Below are 19,146 nucleotides of genomic sequence, written 5' to 3' on the forward strand. Positions count from 1 at the left end.
ATGTGATATACTAGAAGTGTTCTGCCATGCACAGCATATGTCCCATGTTACCTTCTAAACTCCAGAAAGTTTTGAAATCAGGAACACAGCTTTCTCCAAAATTGTGGCACTAACTGCAGACAGCTATCATCCACATATAAAAAATGGAATATACTTTGAAATGCCAAAGTAACCTAAGCCTTATCTTAAGTCTGTCTGCATTCATATTTAAATGCTTTACATTAATACCTAAATTTTATTAACCCAAGTATGGGCAGCTCCATATAGTATGATGATAGTTCAGAGCTTATGTATTATTTTTCTTCAGTGATTAAATGCAACTCATACTAGCAGACTTGAAGTGAGGAAGGAGTACGTCAGCCGCTTATTTTTCTCAGTTTTCTGCTAAATACTAACACCACTAAATTAATTTTCATTCTGCTAATGCATATTAGGCATATACATCCTCCTTGCGTGTGATGCTAATGTAACAAAGATGAATGAGGCAGCAAAGACCTTCCCTTAAGAAGGCCACTGAAGCTTTTCTGTCTCTGAAAGACTTACCTTATTTTCTCCTTTCCATGGTCACATATCAAAATCAGAGGAACACGGATTAATTAATCTATTCAGTAAATAAGCATCTGTTAGTTTCCAGGCGCAGTTCTAGATACAGTATTGAACAAAACAGAAAAAAAAAAAAAGACATACTGTTTTTTTTTATAATTTAGTATTTCAGACCCTGAGATTTCCACCTCAGTGTAGACAGGATGGGCTTTCCAGGTGACTCAGTGGTAAAGAATCCGCCTGCCAATGCAACAGACGTGGGTTTGATCTCTGGATCAGGAAGATCCCTAGAGGAAGAATGGGAGATAGGCTGGTGGGCTCCAGTCCATAGAGTCATAAAGAGCTGGACATGACTGAGCACACAGGCACACTTATGGACATTATGTTTGGTCTGCTTCAGGATAGAGTGTGTCACCAGACACTTTTATTCAGTTGTGTACTTCTCTTTCGAAGAAGGCAGTGGCAACCCACTCCAGTACTCTTGCCTGGAAAATCCCATGCAGTCGCTAAGAGTCGGACAGGATTGAGCGACTTCACTTTCACTTTTCACTTTCACGCACTGGAGAAGGAAATGGCAACCCACTCCAGTGTTCTTGCCTGGAGAATCCCAGGGGCCGGGGAGCCTGGTGGGCTGCCGTCTATGGGGTCGCACAGGGTCGGACACGACTGAAGTGACTTAGCAGCAGCAGCATCAGTACTTCACATTTCCAAGAGGGTTGGTGATCATTTATTTGTGTTATGGTTTCTCCATATGTATATAAGGATGCCTCCATACACATACATATTAATACATATGCACACACTCTGCCTTACTTGATAGCATTATGTTGGTAACTTAATTGAAAAATATTATGATCTATAAGTTTTCAAATACTGCTGGGTAGTATCCAGCATAGAATATTATCTTGAGGCTCTGAAAAATTAAATATGATGCCATACTATTTCGTTTTTCATGTTTTTGCCGGAAAACTGTAGTCTTTAATATCAGGCTCGCCACAGTGATTTCTTCCTGGATTGTTCCTAAGTCAGAATTAGAGTTCTTGACCCTATCCCTGACCTTTTAATGGAAACTTGCATAAATGAATGTGTCTCACATATAAATCAGTTAAATAATGGTAGATATAATTGTGGCAGATGTAAATAATGATACTATAATGTAGGATTTTTAAAAAATGTGGTATGTTTTTCTATAGGAGTAATACTAGAAAGGACTACCATTTGTGGTAAAACCAATGACATTCTTAGTTTCTTTTACAAGAACTTAGCAATGCAACACATCTCTTTATTTGCATATATAGCACTTTATTCCTACAATGGGTAAAAGGTAAAATAATTATAGTAGGTTTTTTAAAAGTAAATCTAAGATTAGATTAATAAAAGTTTTTCTTGTGGTTTTGGTAATGTCTATGTGTGTAAGTGTTTATGTATACGTTTATGAACTTTATTGAAATTTTTTTAGATCTGGGGGAAACAATTCAACAGTATTTCTCAGACATTAATATACAAGTATTGACCTCAAATGCACATAGCTTATTAGCCATTTGTTTATTTACTTATGTTTTTTATTGACCATGTAATGTTGTGGCTTCTCTGTAGCTCAGACAGTAAAGAATCGAGTTACAGTGCAGGAGACCTGGGTCTAATCCCTGGGTCAGAAAGATTGCCTGGAGAAGGAAATGGCAGTCCACTCCAGTATTCTTGCCAAGAGAGCTCCACGGACAGAGGAGCCTGGCGGGCTACAGTCCATGGGATCACAAAGAGTCGGACATGACTGGGCAACTAACACTACATGTAATGTTGGGGAAATCTATTTTGAGAGAAAAAAAATATATATGATAATGTTGGATGAAATTCTCTTAAACTTGTTCTCCTTACTAGTCTTGAAAATGAAAATTGAAATCTGTGGGTTATTCCTATATTTAATTACATTTTTATGTGTGGATGATCTCAGATTATTCACTTGGGAGCAATTTAAACAGCTTAAGCAGCTTTTCAATAATCCACAGATATCTCTACATTATCAGTTCAGATTTTAAAATGTCATTGTTACTACTAGTTTGAACATGTAGGGGCAGTATAGTACTGTTTTTATAAATCTTGTCTGAATTTGTGAGTTTTTAAAAAATCTTTTAAGTGTTGTTAGAAGCTTTTTCTTTGAGGAGGTACAACTTCATATCTTATTTTTTAAAGGATAATTGGTACTCTTTTATTAAGTTGGGACTATTCTTTCAATTCGGGTTCTTTTATATATATATATATATATATATATATACACACACTATACTATACAAAAAGCTTTTATATTATATAAGCTCATGGCCTTGATTTATATTTGAAGTCAAAGACTGTGTTAAGCTAGTTAACAGGGAAAATGCATTTTTATGGTTAGACAATAAAATAGAGGACAAGTAGATTCACAGAAATACTAAAATCAGTGCAATTTTGTTCTTATTCATTCTGTACCAGCCTTTCAAAATTAATGGTTAATCATGAGAATTTTAAAAGTTAAGTCTTAATTTTTCAACCTGGTAAGTAAACAAAACTTAAAACTCCTAAACACTTACTTTAAGATTCCTTACTATGTAAATAATTTTTCAATAACAAAATGATTGAGTTGTTATAAAATTTATAGTAGCTTTTTTTTCCACTTAAGGCAATCTACATTTAATAATTAAAAAGCAACAACTGAGTAGTTATCTCTTCTATCCATTCCATTTATTTATTCCATCTATTCAACAACTTTTACAAGCCAAGAACTTCTTTAGACGTTTGGAGTACAACAATGAATGAAGCAGACTCAAATCCTTGGCCTTATGGAGATAATATCAGAGTGGTAGACTGTTTAAGAGCATAGAGATAGTCATTTAGACTGGGCTGAAGTTTTTAGCTTCATCCTTTATTAAGCCTCTGTAGGATGGAGATAATAATAGTACCTACTTCATAGGATTGTTTTAAGGGTTAAATGAAATAATGTATAGAAAGTATAGTTATATGATAAGAGCTTAGGAACAGTTATGAAGTCCACATAAGAGATATTTAGATGTGCTGGTAAAAATTGTAATTAATTCTCATGTAATAGCACTTACTTCTTTCACTATGGTTTGTATTTTAAATATGTTTCATTTTTAGTTTCTTTAGATTGTGAGAGAAAATGCATAACACCAATTTTAAATGGTCATTTTTCTTAAACAGTTTCCTGAGTGACTGTTAATCTCTAAATGGAAAGATACTGCACATAAAAAATTAATATGCTCTGTATCTACTTATATTCCGTAGATTCATTCAGTGTGACTCTCATGTATATAAAACTTAACCCCAATATGCCTTCCTGAATTAAGAAGGTAACATGTGCCATCTTAGTATTTTGTTTAGAGTTTCAAATGTGTTGGCTTCAAATATCATAAACTTTTGAAAAATTAAATTTCTATATAAAAATTAAAAACATAGTTTGTTGGTTCACATGTTAGTGGCTAGAATGTCTAAGAAAAAGTTTACATAATGGTTTTTAAGTTCTGTCTCTCTCTCTTTCCCTTAAGGCCCCAAAATATGTTAATTAAGAAATGGAACATAACTTGTTAAAATCTTTGAAAACTGGCTTTTCCAAATGACATCTGGTATATTATTACTATATAAGAATTGAGATTTAAAAAGTTAAAGAATGGGTTCACAGGTCTTAACAAAAGTACTTAGAAATTTTAGGTCTATCTTTAGTATCCTGTGCTGGTCTTATTTCTTTTTATTTTTCAGTTATGTGGAAACCCCACATTTAACACACATGTGCATACACAGGCACAAATACACATCCCACAAATACATACAAATAAAATTCTCATCACCACCACCTCCCTGTTTAATAGCTTATCTGCTCTGTTCATGCGACAACTGCTTCATTGAGGGGAAGTTGTTGTTCTGCCGTTTTCATATTAGCTTTGTTATCATGCAGGATTTTCAGCTGCTCATGCTCATTACCATACAGCTGGTATGTAGAAACGAGAAGGAAGCAAGCAGAAGTTGCACTGTCTACAAGAATAAGAAGCTCTCTTGCAGATGGGGTGCTGGCAGATGGGGCATGTGTTTGAACAGGTTTTACTAATAACAGAATGCATTAAAAATCATTCTGAGAAAGTCTAAGGTCAGTGCCATGAATTCAGAGCTTGAGAGGTTGTTCAGCTTTTCCTAGACCTTTTTAGAATATTAATTAACTCTAATGCAAAAAAGTAATAAATGGCCAACCACAACCTCTTCCAAAATTTTCTTTATCGGTTTTCCTTTTTAAAATTTTAATGTGTTTTGTTTCTTTTTAATCTGATTTGAAATGCACTAGTACTGTTAGCTAGTGTTTTCCATCATCTTGCACTTTATTTTGTAGTCTTCAAATATATTTAATGTTCCCAGAGTATGTTTATATACAAAAGTGTTTTGATACTGTGCTCTGAACATGTAAACATTCTCTAAGCAATGTGATGCCATTCTTCAGTTTTGATATATGAGAATTTGATTAGAAGAATAAAACGAAAGAGGATTTCGAAATCCATGCTTGTAGTGTTGACCGCATTGAAGATTAAGATGAGATATGTTCTATCTGTATTCAAAATTAAGTGGTGGAATGCCCCACATGTATCTTTTGTTAAAATTAGTACTTGTATATTTTTCGTATTCACAAAACCAAAATGAATAAAGTAGTAATTTAAAAAATATCAGTAGTCTTTAAAGGATATTTCAGTAGGATCTCAGTGTTTTGACCCCTTTGATTAAATATACTGCTTCTTGATACATCCTGTCTCAATGGGAGATGGTGATAAAAAGCAGGTAAAGCCACGTAAGGCTAGGCAATTATATGTAAGATATTCAGTTTTCGATTCAATTTTAGTGAAAAATTAAAATTAATTAAATTTAATTAAAATTAATGAAAAGCCTGTTGTTCTGTTCATAGAGATTAAGATACATATTGCCAAAGGTTTTATTTTTAAGCATATATTAGTTATAATGCTTTTGGTAACTCTCAAAAACTTTCATGCTATAGATTTCCTGTCAGTAAAATAGACACACAAAAATGCGATCTGTTAGGTTAATACCTGTGAATCAATAGAACGCTTGATAGGTGAGATCTGTCGTAAATGGTGTACTAAATATTGTTAAAACTGTATGATGCCTTTACAGGTAAAAGTTTATATTCTATTGTGCATTTTTAAAGGTATAGGGAGTTCTAAACCACGTTGCCTTTTAAACACAGGCAATAAAGATAACTACATTTTCATCTCATATCAAACTGTATTATTTTCTTCCAATTTAATTTATACTTAAATTGTGTAACTGATAAATATGTAGAAATTTTTATTTTTCCTGAGAGGAGAAACATATAAAATATTATAAGTAATAATATGTATAATACAATACTAAATAAATAATAAATATATGACGTGTTTTATACATCATCTTGCCTTATTCTGAATTATGAGTTTTTCAAATTATGCTGAAAATTAATCTTTTTCAATTATTAATCTCTGTAGTTCTGCCATCTTAGATATCTTACATTCTTAATTATTTCATATAAATATTGTTGATATTCTGATATGTGCAGGAAGTGTGTGAAAAGCTGAGGTACAATAGGAATCAAAATAGATATGGTCAGTGCTTTTATGGAACTTACCGTCTAATGGGGAAGAGAGACAATTACTGTGTCCACACTGTGACAGGGTGTTGGGTTCAGGCCCTGTGATTCATAGCCTTACAATGGGGAGGAGGTGGCTCTGTGAAGGGAAGTAGAGACGACCTATGCACAGGTAATTCCCACATTGTATCTTCTCTCTGGACCTTTTTTCTGAGCTCCAGAGCTGATTGGAACGTGATAATGACTTGAGACCTAGATGTCACAAAGACACCTCAAACCAAATAAGACTGAAAGTAGAACTTGTGATCCTCCCTGCGCTAGAAAACAGAAGTGAACACTAACCGTGTTCAGCATCCTGTGTCATCTTCCATCCGATTGTGTAAGAAACCTTCACTGTTCACTTCTATCCATCTCTCTAGTCCAGGCCAGCATTTCCTCTTGCATGGCCTGATGGAATAGCTTCCTCTCAGTCTCTCCACATCCACCCTCACTCACTTCCCCATTCTGTCTTAACATTACATTCAGAACAGTATTGCAGGTTTATCTTGACTAACTAATATTTTCATTACTCTTATTACAGAGACCAGAATCCTGTATGAGGTCTTACACAGTCTGGTCGTTCTCTACTTCTCTAGCTTCATCTTGCACCTGCCATGGTATCCTTATTCTGTGTACCGCAGCCCTATGCGTGCCCCTTCCCACCACACAGCGTAGTTGTTCCTTTAAAGAAGAGAAGCCTTCTCTGAACCCCAAACTAAATCAAAACCCTACTTACTGGTTTCTGTTCTGCTCTGTTTTATCGTCTTCCTCCCCTGCTACATGGTGAACGCCAGTCGTGAAGCAGCCACTGTACTTAATTTAGCTTATGGAGAATAGGCAACCAAGTGAATGCTGGATGAATGAGTGTCTCTGGTCATTAAAATAACCATATAAATCTAAATTTGTTGTAATTACATATCCTAGTATAGATAATATAATTATGTATCCTAGTATATCTAATATAGATAATTAGAGCCAGTCGAAAGAATAACATGTAGGATAGACTCATAGAGATATGCGTGTGTCCCCAGTGATGTTTACTGCTGGAAAGCGATAACCACACACAGATCAAACTGATAGTTATTGAAGATGGACTGGCTCTTAGAAAAAGGTCACGTGTGATGAAATTAAGAAACACAGCCAGAGTGATAATCACGTCTTGAAGAGTATGTTCTGATGTACTCACATGGGAAAGTGCTGTGTTTGTGTGCATGTGTACATATGCACGTGTATATGCATACGTACATCTGTATGTATGCACACACACACATATACATTACTTGGTTAATAAATGTTTTTAAGCTGTCTACTGAACTAAAAAATTAAAAATGAAAAAGTCATAATTCCCTGTTAAGTGTATTTGGGTTAGAGTAAATAGTAAAGACCACTTGAAGCAGTTTCTTAGGTAAGTACTATGATATATAACTTTTGCCTGTTTTGCTGTAGTGTCCACATCATTATGGTAATGGTGAAAAACCCAGTAGTCTCTTTGAAACGACCTTCCAATGGAGATACTTTTGCATATTCTCTTCTCAGCTCTTTTTCATTGTTTCACATTTGGAGGAAATAAAGCATGGAATATGAAGAAATAGGGTCAGGAGCTAGAAGTTCTTAAGGGATTTGGGAAAAGGAGGCAAAACTCATGTATTGTTGAGCACCTTCCATCAGACTTTCTGCCTGTCTGCCTATTGATGGCTGTGGAGCCTCAGTACAGCGTCCGAGATGATGGGAGCAGTTCTCCTCCAAGGAAGTATCAGCAGTAGAATGTTAACTCTTTCGCTAGCTGCTCTTAGTAAATTCCCACAGTAAAGTATATCCAGAGTCACGGTTAGCTGTGTAGTTTGTCTTTTCTTTCTCTGTGCCCACTGTGAGTCTTAACATAAACTTCATCTACACATCATGTGTTTGCACACTGAGATAGCCTGGGAAGCATCCTAAAGATTTCTTAACTAACAATACTTCTTCTTATTTATATATATATATAGAAAACCCTATGTAAACTGGAGACCAAGCTCTGCATGTGGTTAAATCTCAGTTACCAATTTAATAGTTGTGTGACCTTGGGAATGTTACTTAAATTCACTGTTCCTATTCCGTATCTGTAAAATGAAGTCATAATCATACCTACTTCATAGGGTTGTTGCACAGTTTACTGAGTTAACATAAGTAAAGTACCGAGAAGAGTGCCTGGAATATAGTAAGTTTTCTTCCCTGTATACTTCATTTTCTTAGGAGAACATCTTTTTTTTTTTTTCACGTTGCTTATTCAAAGTTGAATATTTTTGATAGCACTGAAGGAGCACTCAAGTCAGATTAAAATCTAGTGTTTATTTTTTCTTTCTTTTGGTTTAAAATTTTGCCATGGGTGCAAACTTTTTTTTCTCTCTCTAGTCTAGGTGTTGTCATAGAAATTGGGCAGTTTTATTTATCAGGTACATTGATTTGTCATTTTTTTATTGGCTTGTCTGTCCTTCTCAGTTGGGAAGTTCTCCAGGATAGGGACTGCATCTTGTTCAGTTTTGTATACTTTTTGCTTAGAGTCTGGCTTTCAGTATCTCTGGATAACTATTTCTAGAATGTGGTAGTCTAGATCTATAAAAATAAAATGTTTAAGTCACTATTTAGTTTTCTCTCCCTCTTATTCCATTGTTTAGAAAGTAGAGAACCATTCTACAACTCAGGATTCATTTGGATGACACTGATAATGTTAAAATGAAATTTGGGGTTAGAAGATCACCATAAATTTTCCTCACAGTAATTTCCTTTTCCTTTGTTACTTTTGTATAAACAAATATAGTGAACTTCACAAAGTTAAGGTCTTTGAAATTAATTGGTGAGGAGTAAATTATATATCTTGGCCTAATGAAATCTATTTATTATAATTGTTTAATAAAAGCTAGTTGAGTAAAAGTATTAGAAAAGGCCATCTAATTTTAATCTTTGCTTTTTTATATTGTGATCATGATGATAAATATGTCTTCATTTAACATCTCTTGAAAAATATTTTAAGTTCTTGATTTGCTATTTTGTGTCTTGATAGAATAACTTTAAAGGAAAAGTTTAAAATGAAGAGGGTTGTATGTATCTTTATCACAAGAGCTAAAAAAATACTACAATTTTAAGAATATTCTAAAGTTCAGCATCTTTTTGCTATCTTTGACTTTATATCCTTTGGTAGACTTAAGTTATTCCTTACAGGATTTTTTTTTCCATGTTGTAGACACGTGAACACGCACTGACTCAATAAAAATAAAATTTAGATTTAGTTTTTTTTTAAATGTTCTCCTACCACCATGTAGCAGTTTTCAACAGACAAGTCGTGGGCATAGAGCGGTTCATAATTGTTGTATGCAGATTTGTTTCACAGTCATCATGCCATCATTACATACCATGCTTCCTTGTAACTGGTGGGAAACTAATGATATCCATTCTACAAAAAGAAATGTTTATAGAGTCATGTGTCGAGTGTGACAAACTTTGAAAGTTAATTTGTAAACATTTGGAGACCTTGAGTATTTATAGATAAATATTTTTTTAAGTTACGTGTTAAATATTAAAGAACTTTTTAATAAAATAAACTTATAAGTAAAATATTTCTGTTATAGTAGTGTTGCCAAGATATCACCGTGCTCCTAAACATCAATCCTCTAGTTCACTGCCAGTCAAGGACTGCTGTAGATCACATACCTTTTCAGATTAATAGTTATTCTGAAAATGTTTCCACGACAGGCAGAATCTGTCAAACCCCACTCGTGACTACTTCCAGCAGTATTTCTTTGTACTCAGATTTTATTTACGGACTCTTCAAGCCTTTTGGAATCTCCTGAAATGGTAAGGGATCATGTACGTGTTATGCTAGTCATATAATTCCTGATAGTTTCAAAGCAAAGAATGCAGTTTGTTAAATTATATATACAGTAATTGCTTTAAAATGTAAATTGATGTTTCTAAAATGAATATTTTGAATCCTCCTTTTTAAATGTAGTGGGGGCATGATTACTAGGTTCTTCCCTACTCACTTGACAGCTACATCAAACACTTGAATACTTAAAGAGCAGGCAAGCTACTCTAAAATAAGTAAAGAATTGATTAAAGATCAGTATGATGTACACTTTCTAGAGGAAGAATGCAGTGTGTTTTATGTTTCTTCCTGGCCTAGCACCAATATGGAAGAGATACTTAATAAATGTTTTTAAATAAGGGAAATAAGTTCAAGTTCATAAACTTGATTCATAACTAGAGTTTTAAAAGATTGGTTTAAGCTCTCCCTTCTTATTTTGAATTCTTCTGTAAAATATTTAAGGTACTTGAGAAGAGATGTTATGTTTTAAAAAGTACAATAAGTTTGAATCTGGATTTTATGTATCTGCTAGTCAAATATTTATAATTGAACATAGTTATCAAAATGAGTGATCCAGGATCACAGAGTTCAGAATAACATGTGTTTAGGTTAAAGATCCTGGATAACTAGTGAGTTTTAGTGAACGTTTACCTAAGAACATACCCGAGGCTGTAGTAAAATTTATTTGAAGGCTTTTTCCAACCTTGAGATGCTGTGATCATGTTCTGAATTTCTTTATGATCACGAGGAAGCAGTCTTTAAAAGTGTACCATGGGTAAAATCATTTTGCCTCCAATAACTAAGGGTAACCACATCTTTCACCATGGTAGACATTTGCTAAAGTAAGGCTGGCAGATACATTAACAGTCTGTAGAGATCTGAGGCCAGAATCTATCTCTTTCTGAAAAACAGCAAATTATCAAATGGAAAGATAGAATCAGGGCATAGAAAGTGCAAGAGCAAGGAAATAGAGGGATGATATGGTGGATGCCCTTTCATTCTTACAGGACTGAGTTACGAGATACAAAGGTGTTAGAGTAGTGCTCGGTGCATGGCACAGAATAATTATTACCTACAACTCCAATCCTCTTCTTTTCCAACCTTAGGAATCTTTTGGAATGGGTGCTACATTTGAGAATTAGTTTGAGGTGATGGGTGATAAGAGAAATAGAAAAGTAATTGTACATGAAAGAATTGAAAAGATTTTTATTCATTTTCTCTGTATATCAAATTTCAACATGTGAGAATTACTTTATGATTGGTCTTCAATTTTATATACATTTTTGAAAATATAAAAAATAACATAGAGCCACTTGAGAATGTCCTTTTGCAGTTCATTTGCACATCTGTTGTTTAGGTGCTAAGTCGTGTCTGACTCACTGTGACCCCATGGACTGCAGCACGCCTGGCTTCCCTTCACTATCTCCCTGTGTTTGCTCAAACTCACATCCATTGAGTCAGTGATGCCATCCAACCATCTCATCCTCTGTCACGCTCTTCTCCTCCTGCCCTCAGTCTTTCTCAGCATCAGGGTCTCAGCTCTGCGCATTAGGTGGCCAGAGTATTAGAGCTTTAGCTTCAGCATCAACCCTTCCAATAAATATTCAGGGTTGATTTCCTTTAGGATTGAGTGGTTTGATCTCCTTGCAGTCCAAGGGACTCTCAAGAGTCTTCCCCAGCACCACAATTCAGAAGCATCAATTCTTCGGCATTCAGCCTTCTTGTAGAGCTTAGAATTACATGAAATTACCTTGTTCATTTATTAGCTCATTTATTAGTATGCATCACCAATTCAAGGAACATGAATTTGAGCAAATTGCGGGAGATAGTGAAGGACAGGGAAGCCTGGCGTGCTGCATTCCATGGATTCACAAAGAGTCGAACACAACTGAGCTACTGAACAGCAAGTTTATTTTTTCCCCACTCTAGAATGTCAAGCATATGAGACCAGGGACCTCATCTGCATTGTCTGCTGTCTTATACCCAGTGCCTAGAATAGTTATTAGCACATAGTAAGAAATGCTTGTTTATTAACAGGATAATAGAAAAAGAAAAAAAATCTCTTATTAAGCCACTTAGATAACCACTGTGCACATTTTTTTATATTTATGTAGACTTTGCCCATCCATACACATGCATGAGTGCACAGACACACACACACTTATATATAAGTGTGTATGTATATGTATGTATGTATACATTTTCAAAAGGATCGTACTTTTTACCATGTGTTTGAATCTCCCATCCTCTGCCTTATAATAACCCTTCTCTTAGTTCTTACATGATGAACAGTTTCTTTGACTTGAAAATGCTCTCTACTGAAATCTATTCTTTAGAAGGAGGCTTCACGTTTAGAGGTTGGAGGGGCAGGGCATGGGAAGGAGGGACTGGGTGTGGAACAAGACCAACAAAGTAGCTCGTTTTCCAAGGGAGCTGCATTTTTCAGTAGTAGAGGCTACATGTTGGTGAGAATCAGTGAGTCAAGTGTCCACTTTGGCCCTGAGTTACATTTTTTTATTGTCTTTTCATAAAGTTTTTTGGTGAATATAACATTTGAATGTTTAAGAACTCTCTTGTTTCTTTACTATGCACCTGCCCTCCGCCACCCCACCCCCCATTCAAGAGTATGACCTGCTTTTATGTAGGATTTCTGGTAAGTACCTTTGGAAACAGAAGGACCCCTTCTTAGTCTTTGTAACTAAAATAAAAAGTCTAAAGTTTTCACACCCACACAGTAAAGTTCTCCTTGTACAGAAAGACATATATTAGCCCTAAAATGGAGCCCTAAAATGGAAGTATGTATCACGGCAGGAAGTACTTTTGAAGAAACCATTACTAGTAAGTTAAAGACTATTTTAACTGTAGTATTAAGTATTTGAATTAGGAGATAATAATACTAAATAGGCCTTATAAAGACTAGTGACTGCTAGAAGTGTTAGAGATATTGTCAGTACTTCAAGTTAATGATGGTGGCATTTCCACTTGTATCATAGGTCCACAGATAATTCCCTTCTATCTCTTCAACATCTATCAGACTCAGTCTTTTAAACTTAGAAGCAATACTGTATCTATTTAAATGACTATTTAAATGATTTCTCCCTTTTCTGACTTCTTACACTACCCAGTTTGGCCCTTGATATTCAAATACCCTTCTTTATTAGCTTCTTGTCTTGACAGTTGGATATTAAATATCTTAAGGGTGGAGGGTTATTGTAATGTTTTTACTAGACTTCAGTAGCACCTTGCAGATCTTGATTATTTCTTAATTGATTGATTCCATTTACCCTAAATCTCTCTATTTCTGTTACTTTTCCCCCAGTTACCATCTTTTTGCCCCCAGTTTGCCATGTGTAGCAGAAGCACAGTTATATAGACCTAGATAATCATTCCATGAATTGAATAAATCAAGATTTAGTTGTGGTTTGCATATTTAATTGCTATTTGCAAAATATAGTACTTTTTTCCTTCTTTGGTAATGTCTAATTTTATTTAGCTCAACCTGAGCCATCACGTATATAATGGAAATCACTTACGAGTAGTGAACTGGCCTGGAGTCTGTGGCTCTAAAGTAGCTGTATAACCCTGAACACGACACTGAACTCTCTGCCTCTCCGTTCTCACCTATAAGTAATAGTTCTTATTTCATAGTGTGTTTTGTGCCAGGCACCTCTGTGTCGACACAGTGACACTTAGGTTGGTAAGGTAAATGGTATTACAACTACATTTGCACAAATAAAAGAAAACTACAAGTCATGGTGGTCAGACAACTCCTCCCAAGGTTACACTCTAATGATGACATAGCTGTTGTTTAAACTCAGACTACTCTGATTCCAAAACTTAGGTTCATTCCACAAATGAAGGAGAATTAGATGATTTCCAGGCTCCCTTCAAGTTCTGCACTGTATGGCTTCCTGCTATTATTTGTTTTTCGTTGATTCAATGGATATAACTTTTTTACTTCTTAGTCTTTATATCTTTTCTCAAAGCTTTTCAGTGAGGACTAATAGCTAATAAATTAGTTTCAGAATTTTAAGCAGTCCTTAAAATGAAAAGTTATCTTAATATTAAAATGCAAGATGGATATACCATATCTATAGGAAACTTTTCTCAAGCCATGTAAATACATTTGAACCTTACAAATAGCAGCAGTAAATATTAACTTAGATAAAGAAAGTAGAGTGAATGTGGTTCTAACAGCACATGGAAGGAAAATTGATTTCATTCTTTCTCCATGTTAATTAAATTCATTCCTGGATCATATTTGCTGTTGTATTTTCCTGGAACCTTTTTAAAATAATTTCCCATGATATTTTTTTACTTTACTGAAGGGATTGCTACAAAAAAATTTATAATGAAAATTTGAGAGGAAATTTTGATATGAATTCAAGATGCTTACTGGTAATTTATTTTGGGTTTAGAACATGATATTTAAAGACTAATTGCTTTCTAGATAATTCAGGATAAACTTCAGAGTGACTTACAAGTTTGTCAAGTTATTACAGATGTTGCTTGTCTACAAAGGAGTGTTGTAAGGAATGTTTTAGTACGCATATTGTCTCTGCCAGCTCTATGACAATATAAAATTTAAAAGAGCAAATAGGCGAAGCTGCCGTTTTCATTGTTTTCTTCTGTGGCTGTTATAAATAGAACTCGTAACTTGCATTATTGTGTGAAGTTCTGTATGTGTGTATATTCATATATTGGTAGATATATACATTTTGTGTATATGTTAGATCAGTAATTTGGCCCAAACCACCCTGCTTATTTAACTTATATGCAGAGTACATCATGAGAAACGCTGGGCTGGAAGAAGCACAAGCTGGGATCAAGATTGACGGGAGAAATATCAATAACCTCAGATATGCAGATGACACCACCCTTATGGCAGAAAGTGAAGAGGAACTAAAAAGCCTCTTGATGAAAGTGAAAGATGAGAATGAAAAAGTTGGCGTAAAGCTCAACATTCAGAAAACTAAGATCATGGCATCCGGTCCCATCACTTCATGGGCAATAGATGGGAAAACAGTGGAAACAGTGTCAGACTTTATTTTTTTGGGCTCCAAAATCACTGCAGATGGTGACTGCAGCCATGAAATTAAAAGATGCTTACTCCTTGGAAAGTTATAACCAACCTAGATAGCATATTCAAAAGCAGAGACATTACTTTGCCAACAAAGATCCGTCTCGTCAGGGCTATGGTTTTTCCAGTGGTCATGTGTGAATGTGAGAGTTGGACTGTGAAGAAAGCTGAGCACTGAAGAATTGATGCTTTTGAACTGTGGTGTTGGAGGAGACTCTTGAGAGTCCCTTGGACTGCAAGGAGATCCAACCAGTCCATTCTGGAGGAGATCAGGTGTTCATTGGAAGCACTGATGCCGAAGCTGAAACTCCATTGGCCACCTCATGCGGAGATTTGACTCATTAGAAAAGACCCTGATGCTGGGAGGGATTGGGGGCAGGAGGAGAAGGGGACGACAGAGGATGAGATGGCTGGATGGCGTCACTGACTCGATGGATGTGAATCTGGGTGAATTCCGGGAGTTGGTGATGGACAGGGAGGTCTGGCGTGCTGTGATTCATAGGGTTGCAAAGCTCAGACACAACTTAGTGACTGAACTGAAGGGATTAAAAAAAAAACCTTTGTCTTGAATCTCTATTGTAATTTATTTGTCAGAGCCTCAGGGGCTGCATTTTTATAAAGAAAGTTATAAATATTTTAAACTTAAGGGAAAAGAAAAAAAATTAAGTACCACTTGTACAATTGTAATTATGTTAAAAATTTTTTAACAATTTGAGCTATGATACTTTGATTTACTGAGGTTAAGATTTTATATATAAGCATCCCCTCAATTCCCAACAAGTGTTATTTTAAACCAAGTTGTTATATAGTACAGTATATAGTATTTTGGATATTTTTAATGTAGTAGTATTTTAATATATGCTTCCTTGGATGGTAATTTCAAACTAAATCTGGCTTACCTTGTTTGATTTTACATATTTACATATTCTCAAAAAATTTTTGGAACTAACCCTATTCTCTGTCTTAAATTGACCATAAATTCAATGGAGGGGAAAATAAGTTCTTTAAATTATGTGCTATCCTGTGCCTGACACACAGTAGGTGTAAATGCTTAATGAATGAATAAATGTGAAAAATAGCTTATTGATCACTACTGCCACCTGCTTGTATTGGGGAAAATGTAGGTACTAAGGATACATCCTATTTTAATAGATAATATACCTGTGATAGAACAGGGTTATTAACTTCCCAGTATCAATTGTGAATGTTTTAATAAGAATTTGTACCCCAGAAACCTAATGATAGTGGGTTAGTGAGATTTCCAAAGTTAGTTTCAACCTCAACATGCTTGGCATTCCTTTTTGGATGTTGAAATCCCAAACTCTCTCTAATCTAAATTCTGTGCTTGGGCAAGACAGCTAACTGTGGTAGGTGGTATTCCTAATGTAACATCAGAGTGAAGAATGTTGTCATAAAGAAAATCACTGATATATCTATATAAATACATTATCCTACTATTATAAAATGAAAATGAAATTTTAAATGTTGGCAAAGTAGTGCAAAGTACCAATAGTATTTACAGTGTCATCAACTGATTATAACAGTTGGACTTTTTAGCACCAAGTATAATTTAGTATTAGGTATGTATATATATGCTTGTATATATATATGCTTTAGAAAGTTTTTATTCTAATGGTTTGCTTAAATGGCCATTTATTCAAAATTATTATTTATTTGTTTTGTATCATCTTTGTACTATGTCTTAGAAAACTGTGAACCTTCACATGGTAGGGGAGAGAGAAGTATAAAAATACTTACAATGAGGTATGATAAAAGTCCAATGGAAGAAAGTATTTTAAATGAAAATAATGAACTCTGAGAGTCAAGGTGAGGAAAAGTAATCTTTTAACTACTCTTTCCTCTGTTGGCACCCTGTATATAGATACGTTTTTCTCTGAAGATACATGGTACTGTGAAGACTGTTTTGCTATCTGTGTTTTTCACACTGTATACCCCTAGGTCAGTTTTTGTTTCTGCCGATAGCCGCAGCTTGCCCTTCTGAAAACTTAGTCAACCACAACTTGCCCTTCTGAAAACTTAGTCATCGCCACCCATTGCTTGGAAAGAGCCATTTCTCTTGCAGTAGCTCAGAGGTTAATCGTTCTTCTACCACTGTTTCCCCAGAGGCTTATACTCCGGGGCAGTACATTTTCATATCTTTATGCTGGTTTTTAGTGTTTACTGCTGCTCTCATGCACTCCTCATACACCTAGTTCCCTGGATCTGTGTTGAGATGAGCACTGGATCTGAATTAGCAGATAGGCTATAATCCAGGGCTTCGGTGTCAGTTATTCCCCTTGCTAATAGATTTCCAGTAAGGTTTATAACTTGTCAGTCAGCACAAGAAATAATATTTTATAGAATGGGGAATTTATTGCTTAGCTGATATATGAAGATTTAGTTTATTGTAGTAAAAAATAATTATTGACTACTTTGAGATATTCTAAAAATGTGGGTGACAAACACAAGTATTTTCTGGCTTTTTCACTTACTAGTTAATTACTACTACTAATTCACTTACTAGTTAATTTCACTTATTAGTTAAACTAGTATTACTAAAAAATCTCTGGATAAAGTTTTAAACTTTTGTATTTTAGCCAGAATTCTTAGAAATAGGAATTTGAGAATGATTTCATTTGCTTTGTTCATAAATAGGTTTTGATGAAAATAATGTAATAGATCACAATTTTCATTACTAGTACTTCAGTGAATATGTGCTTAGTCACTTCAGTCATGTCTGAGTCTTTATGACCCTTTGCACTGCAGCCTACCAGGCTCTGTTCATAGGATTCTCCAGGCAAGAATACTGGAGTAGATTGTCATGCCCTCCTCCGGAATCTTCCTGACCCAGGGATCGAATCTGCGTCTTCTGAGTCTCCTCCATTGCAGACAGATTCCCATTGAGCCACCTGGGAAGCCCTATTACTAGTACTTCAAAGAATATTGAAAATCATTCATTTTTATTCTGTTAAATTGAAATCTAGTTGAAGACCTCGTTGACTAGCTTTTGCTTGACAAATTCTTTCTTTTAGTTCAAATCAGCATTGTAAACAAGATATTAGGGAAACCTGTTTAAATATCTGGAAATGTTAAGTCTTCATGAGTACTTACAAACATTTAATTCTCACTTAAAGGATAAACAAACTAATAAAAATCATTTCCAAATGGAAACCATGGTAGATAGATGGTTGGGAGTGTTGGAAAGTCTTTTCAGTGTTTATTTTTGTATTTCATTTTGATTTTTGAGCTATATAAATATTTTGCCTATTAAAAAATTTTAAAAGTGAATGAATATACATACCTACATATAAACATACTTTTGTGGGAATCAGGTTTTCCTGTAACTTCATAGCCATACATAGAGTCATAAAACCAGAAGAGCATTCCATTGAATATACAAAGTTAAGATGTTTTTTTCTTTAACTGTCCAAGATTTTGAGACAGTGTTCCTGGTTTATTAAAGTTGGTCTGTGTTCTCAGTTGAGTAGACTTTATTTGAAAAGGTTAGTTCAGCTAGAGATAGGACATGATTTTAACTGTAGTCCCGGAGTATACTGTTACATGACTGATAGTCTCTTTGTCATCTGACAGGCTTTCAGAGGACATTTCAGGTGTTCCTTTTACAGTTAGTTCCTTCAGATAGCCCAGAATGGGGAGAGGTTCTTATTCTTTTTCAAATCAAGTGCTCTGAAGCTTTAAAAAAAAAAAAAAGGGTTCATGAGTCCATTCTTAATAGTTGGAATTTTTTTTGACAAGAGTAACATTTCTTTTTAAAAGGAAGTTTCCTTTGAAGTAAGTTAATTGTTTATTTAGAAGACCAACTTTTGTTGAGTACATGTACATATTGTTTCTGAGGGTAAGAATTAGTTTAAGAGCCAGTAAGGAGATTAAAAAATAATAATAATATGTAGAATATAACTTCGAAGAGAAGACCCAGGATATACATTTTCATAAAATTTTAGGTTATTTATGTTTTAAAGAGAAAGACCTTATGCTGACTTAATTTCCTTTTTTTCTGACTTAATGTCTTAA

The 19,146-nt window shown here is 34.7% G+C and overlaps 1 protein-coding gene across 9 annotated transcripts in view; it reads left to right on the forward strand.

Moving 5' to 3' along the window:
- Positions 1–19,146, forward strand: part of FBXW7 (F-box and WD repeat domain containing 7) — a 224,154-nt gene that overhangs the window by 169,085 nt on the left and 35,923 nt on the right. Inside the window, exon 5 of one of the 9 annotated variants that reach the window (XM_061383990.1) lies at positions 14,815–16,204. The exons of the other annotated variants lie outside the window; for them this stretch is intronic. Within the exon in view, the coding sequence (XP_061239974.1) occupies positions 14,815–14,826 (12 nt within the window). The 3' untranslated portion in view covers positions 14,827–16,204. Of the gene's footprint in view, positions 1–14,814; positions 16,205–19,146 lie in introns of those variants that run through there. 9 annotated transcript variants of the gene reach the window in all.

This window comes from Bos javanicus, chromosome 17 (assembly GCF_032452875.1).
Source record: "Bos javanicus breed banteng chromosome 17, ARS-OSU_banteng_1.0, whole genome shotgun sequence".
Lineage (NCBI taxonomy): Eukaryota > Metazoa > Chordata > Mammalia > Artiodactyla > Bovidae > Bos > Bos javanicus.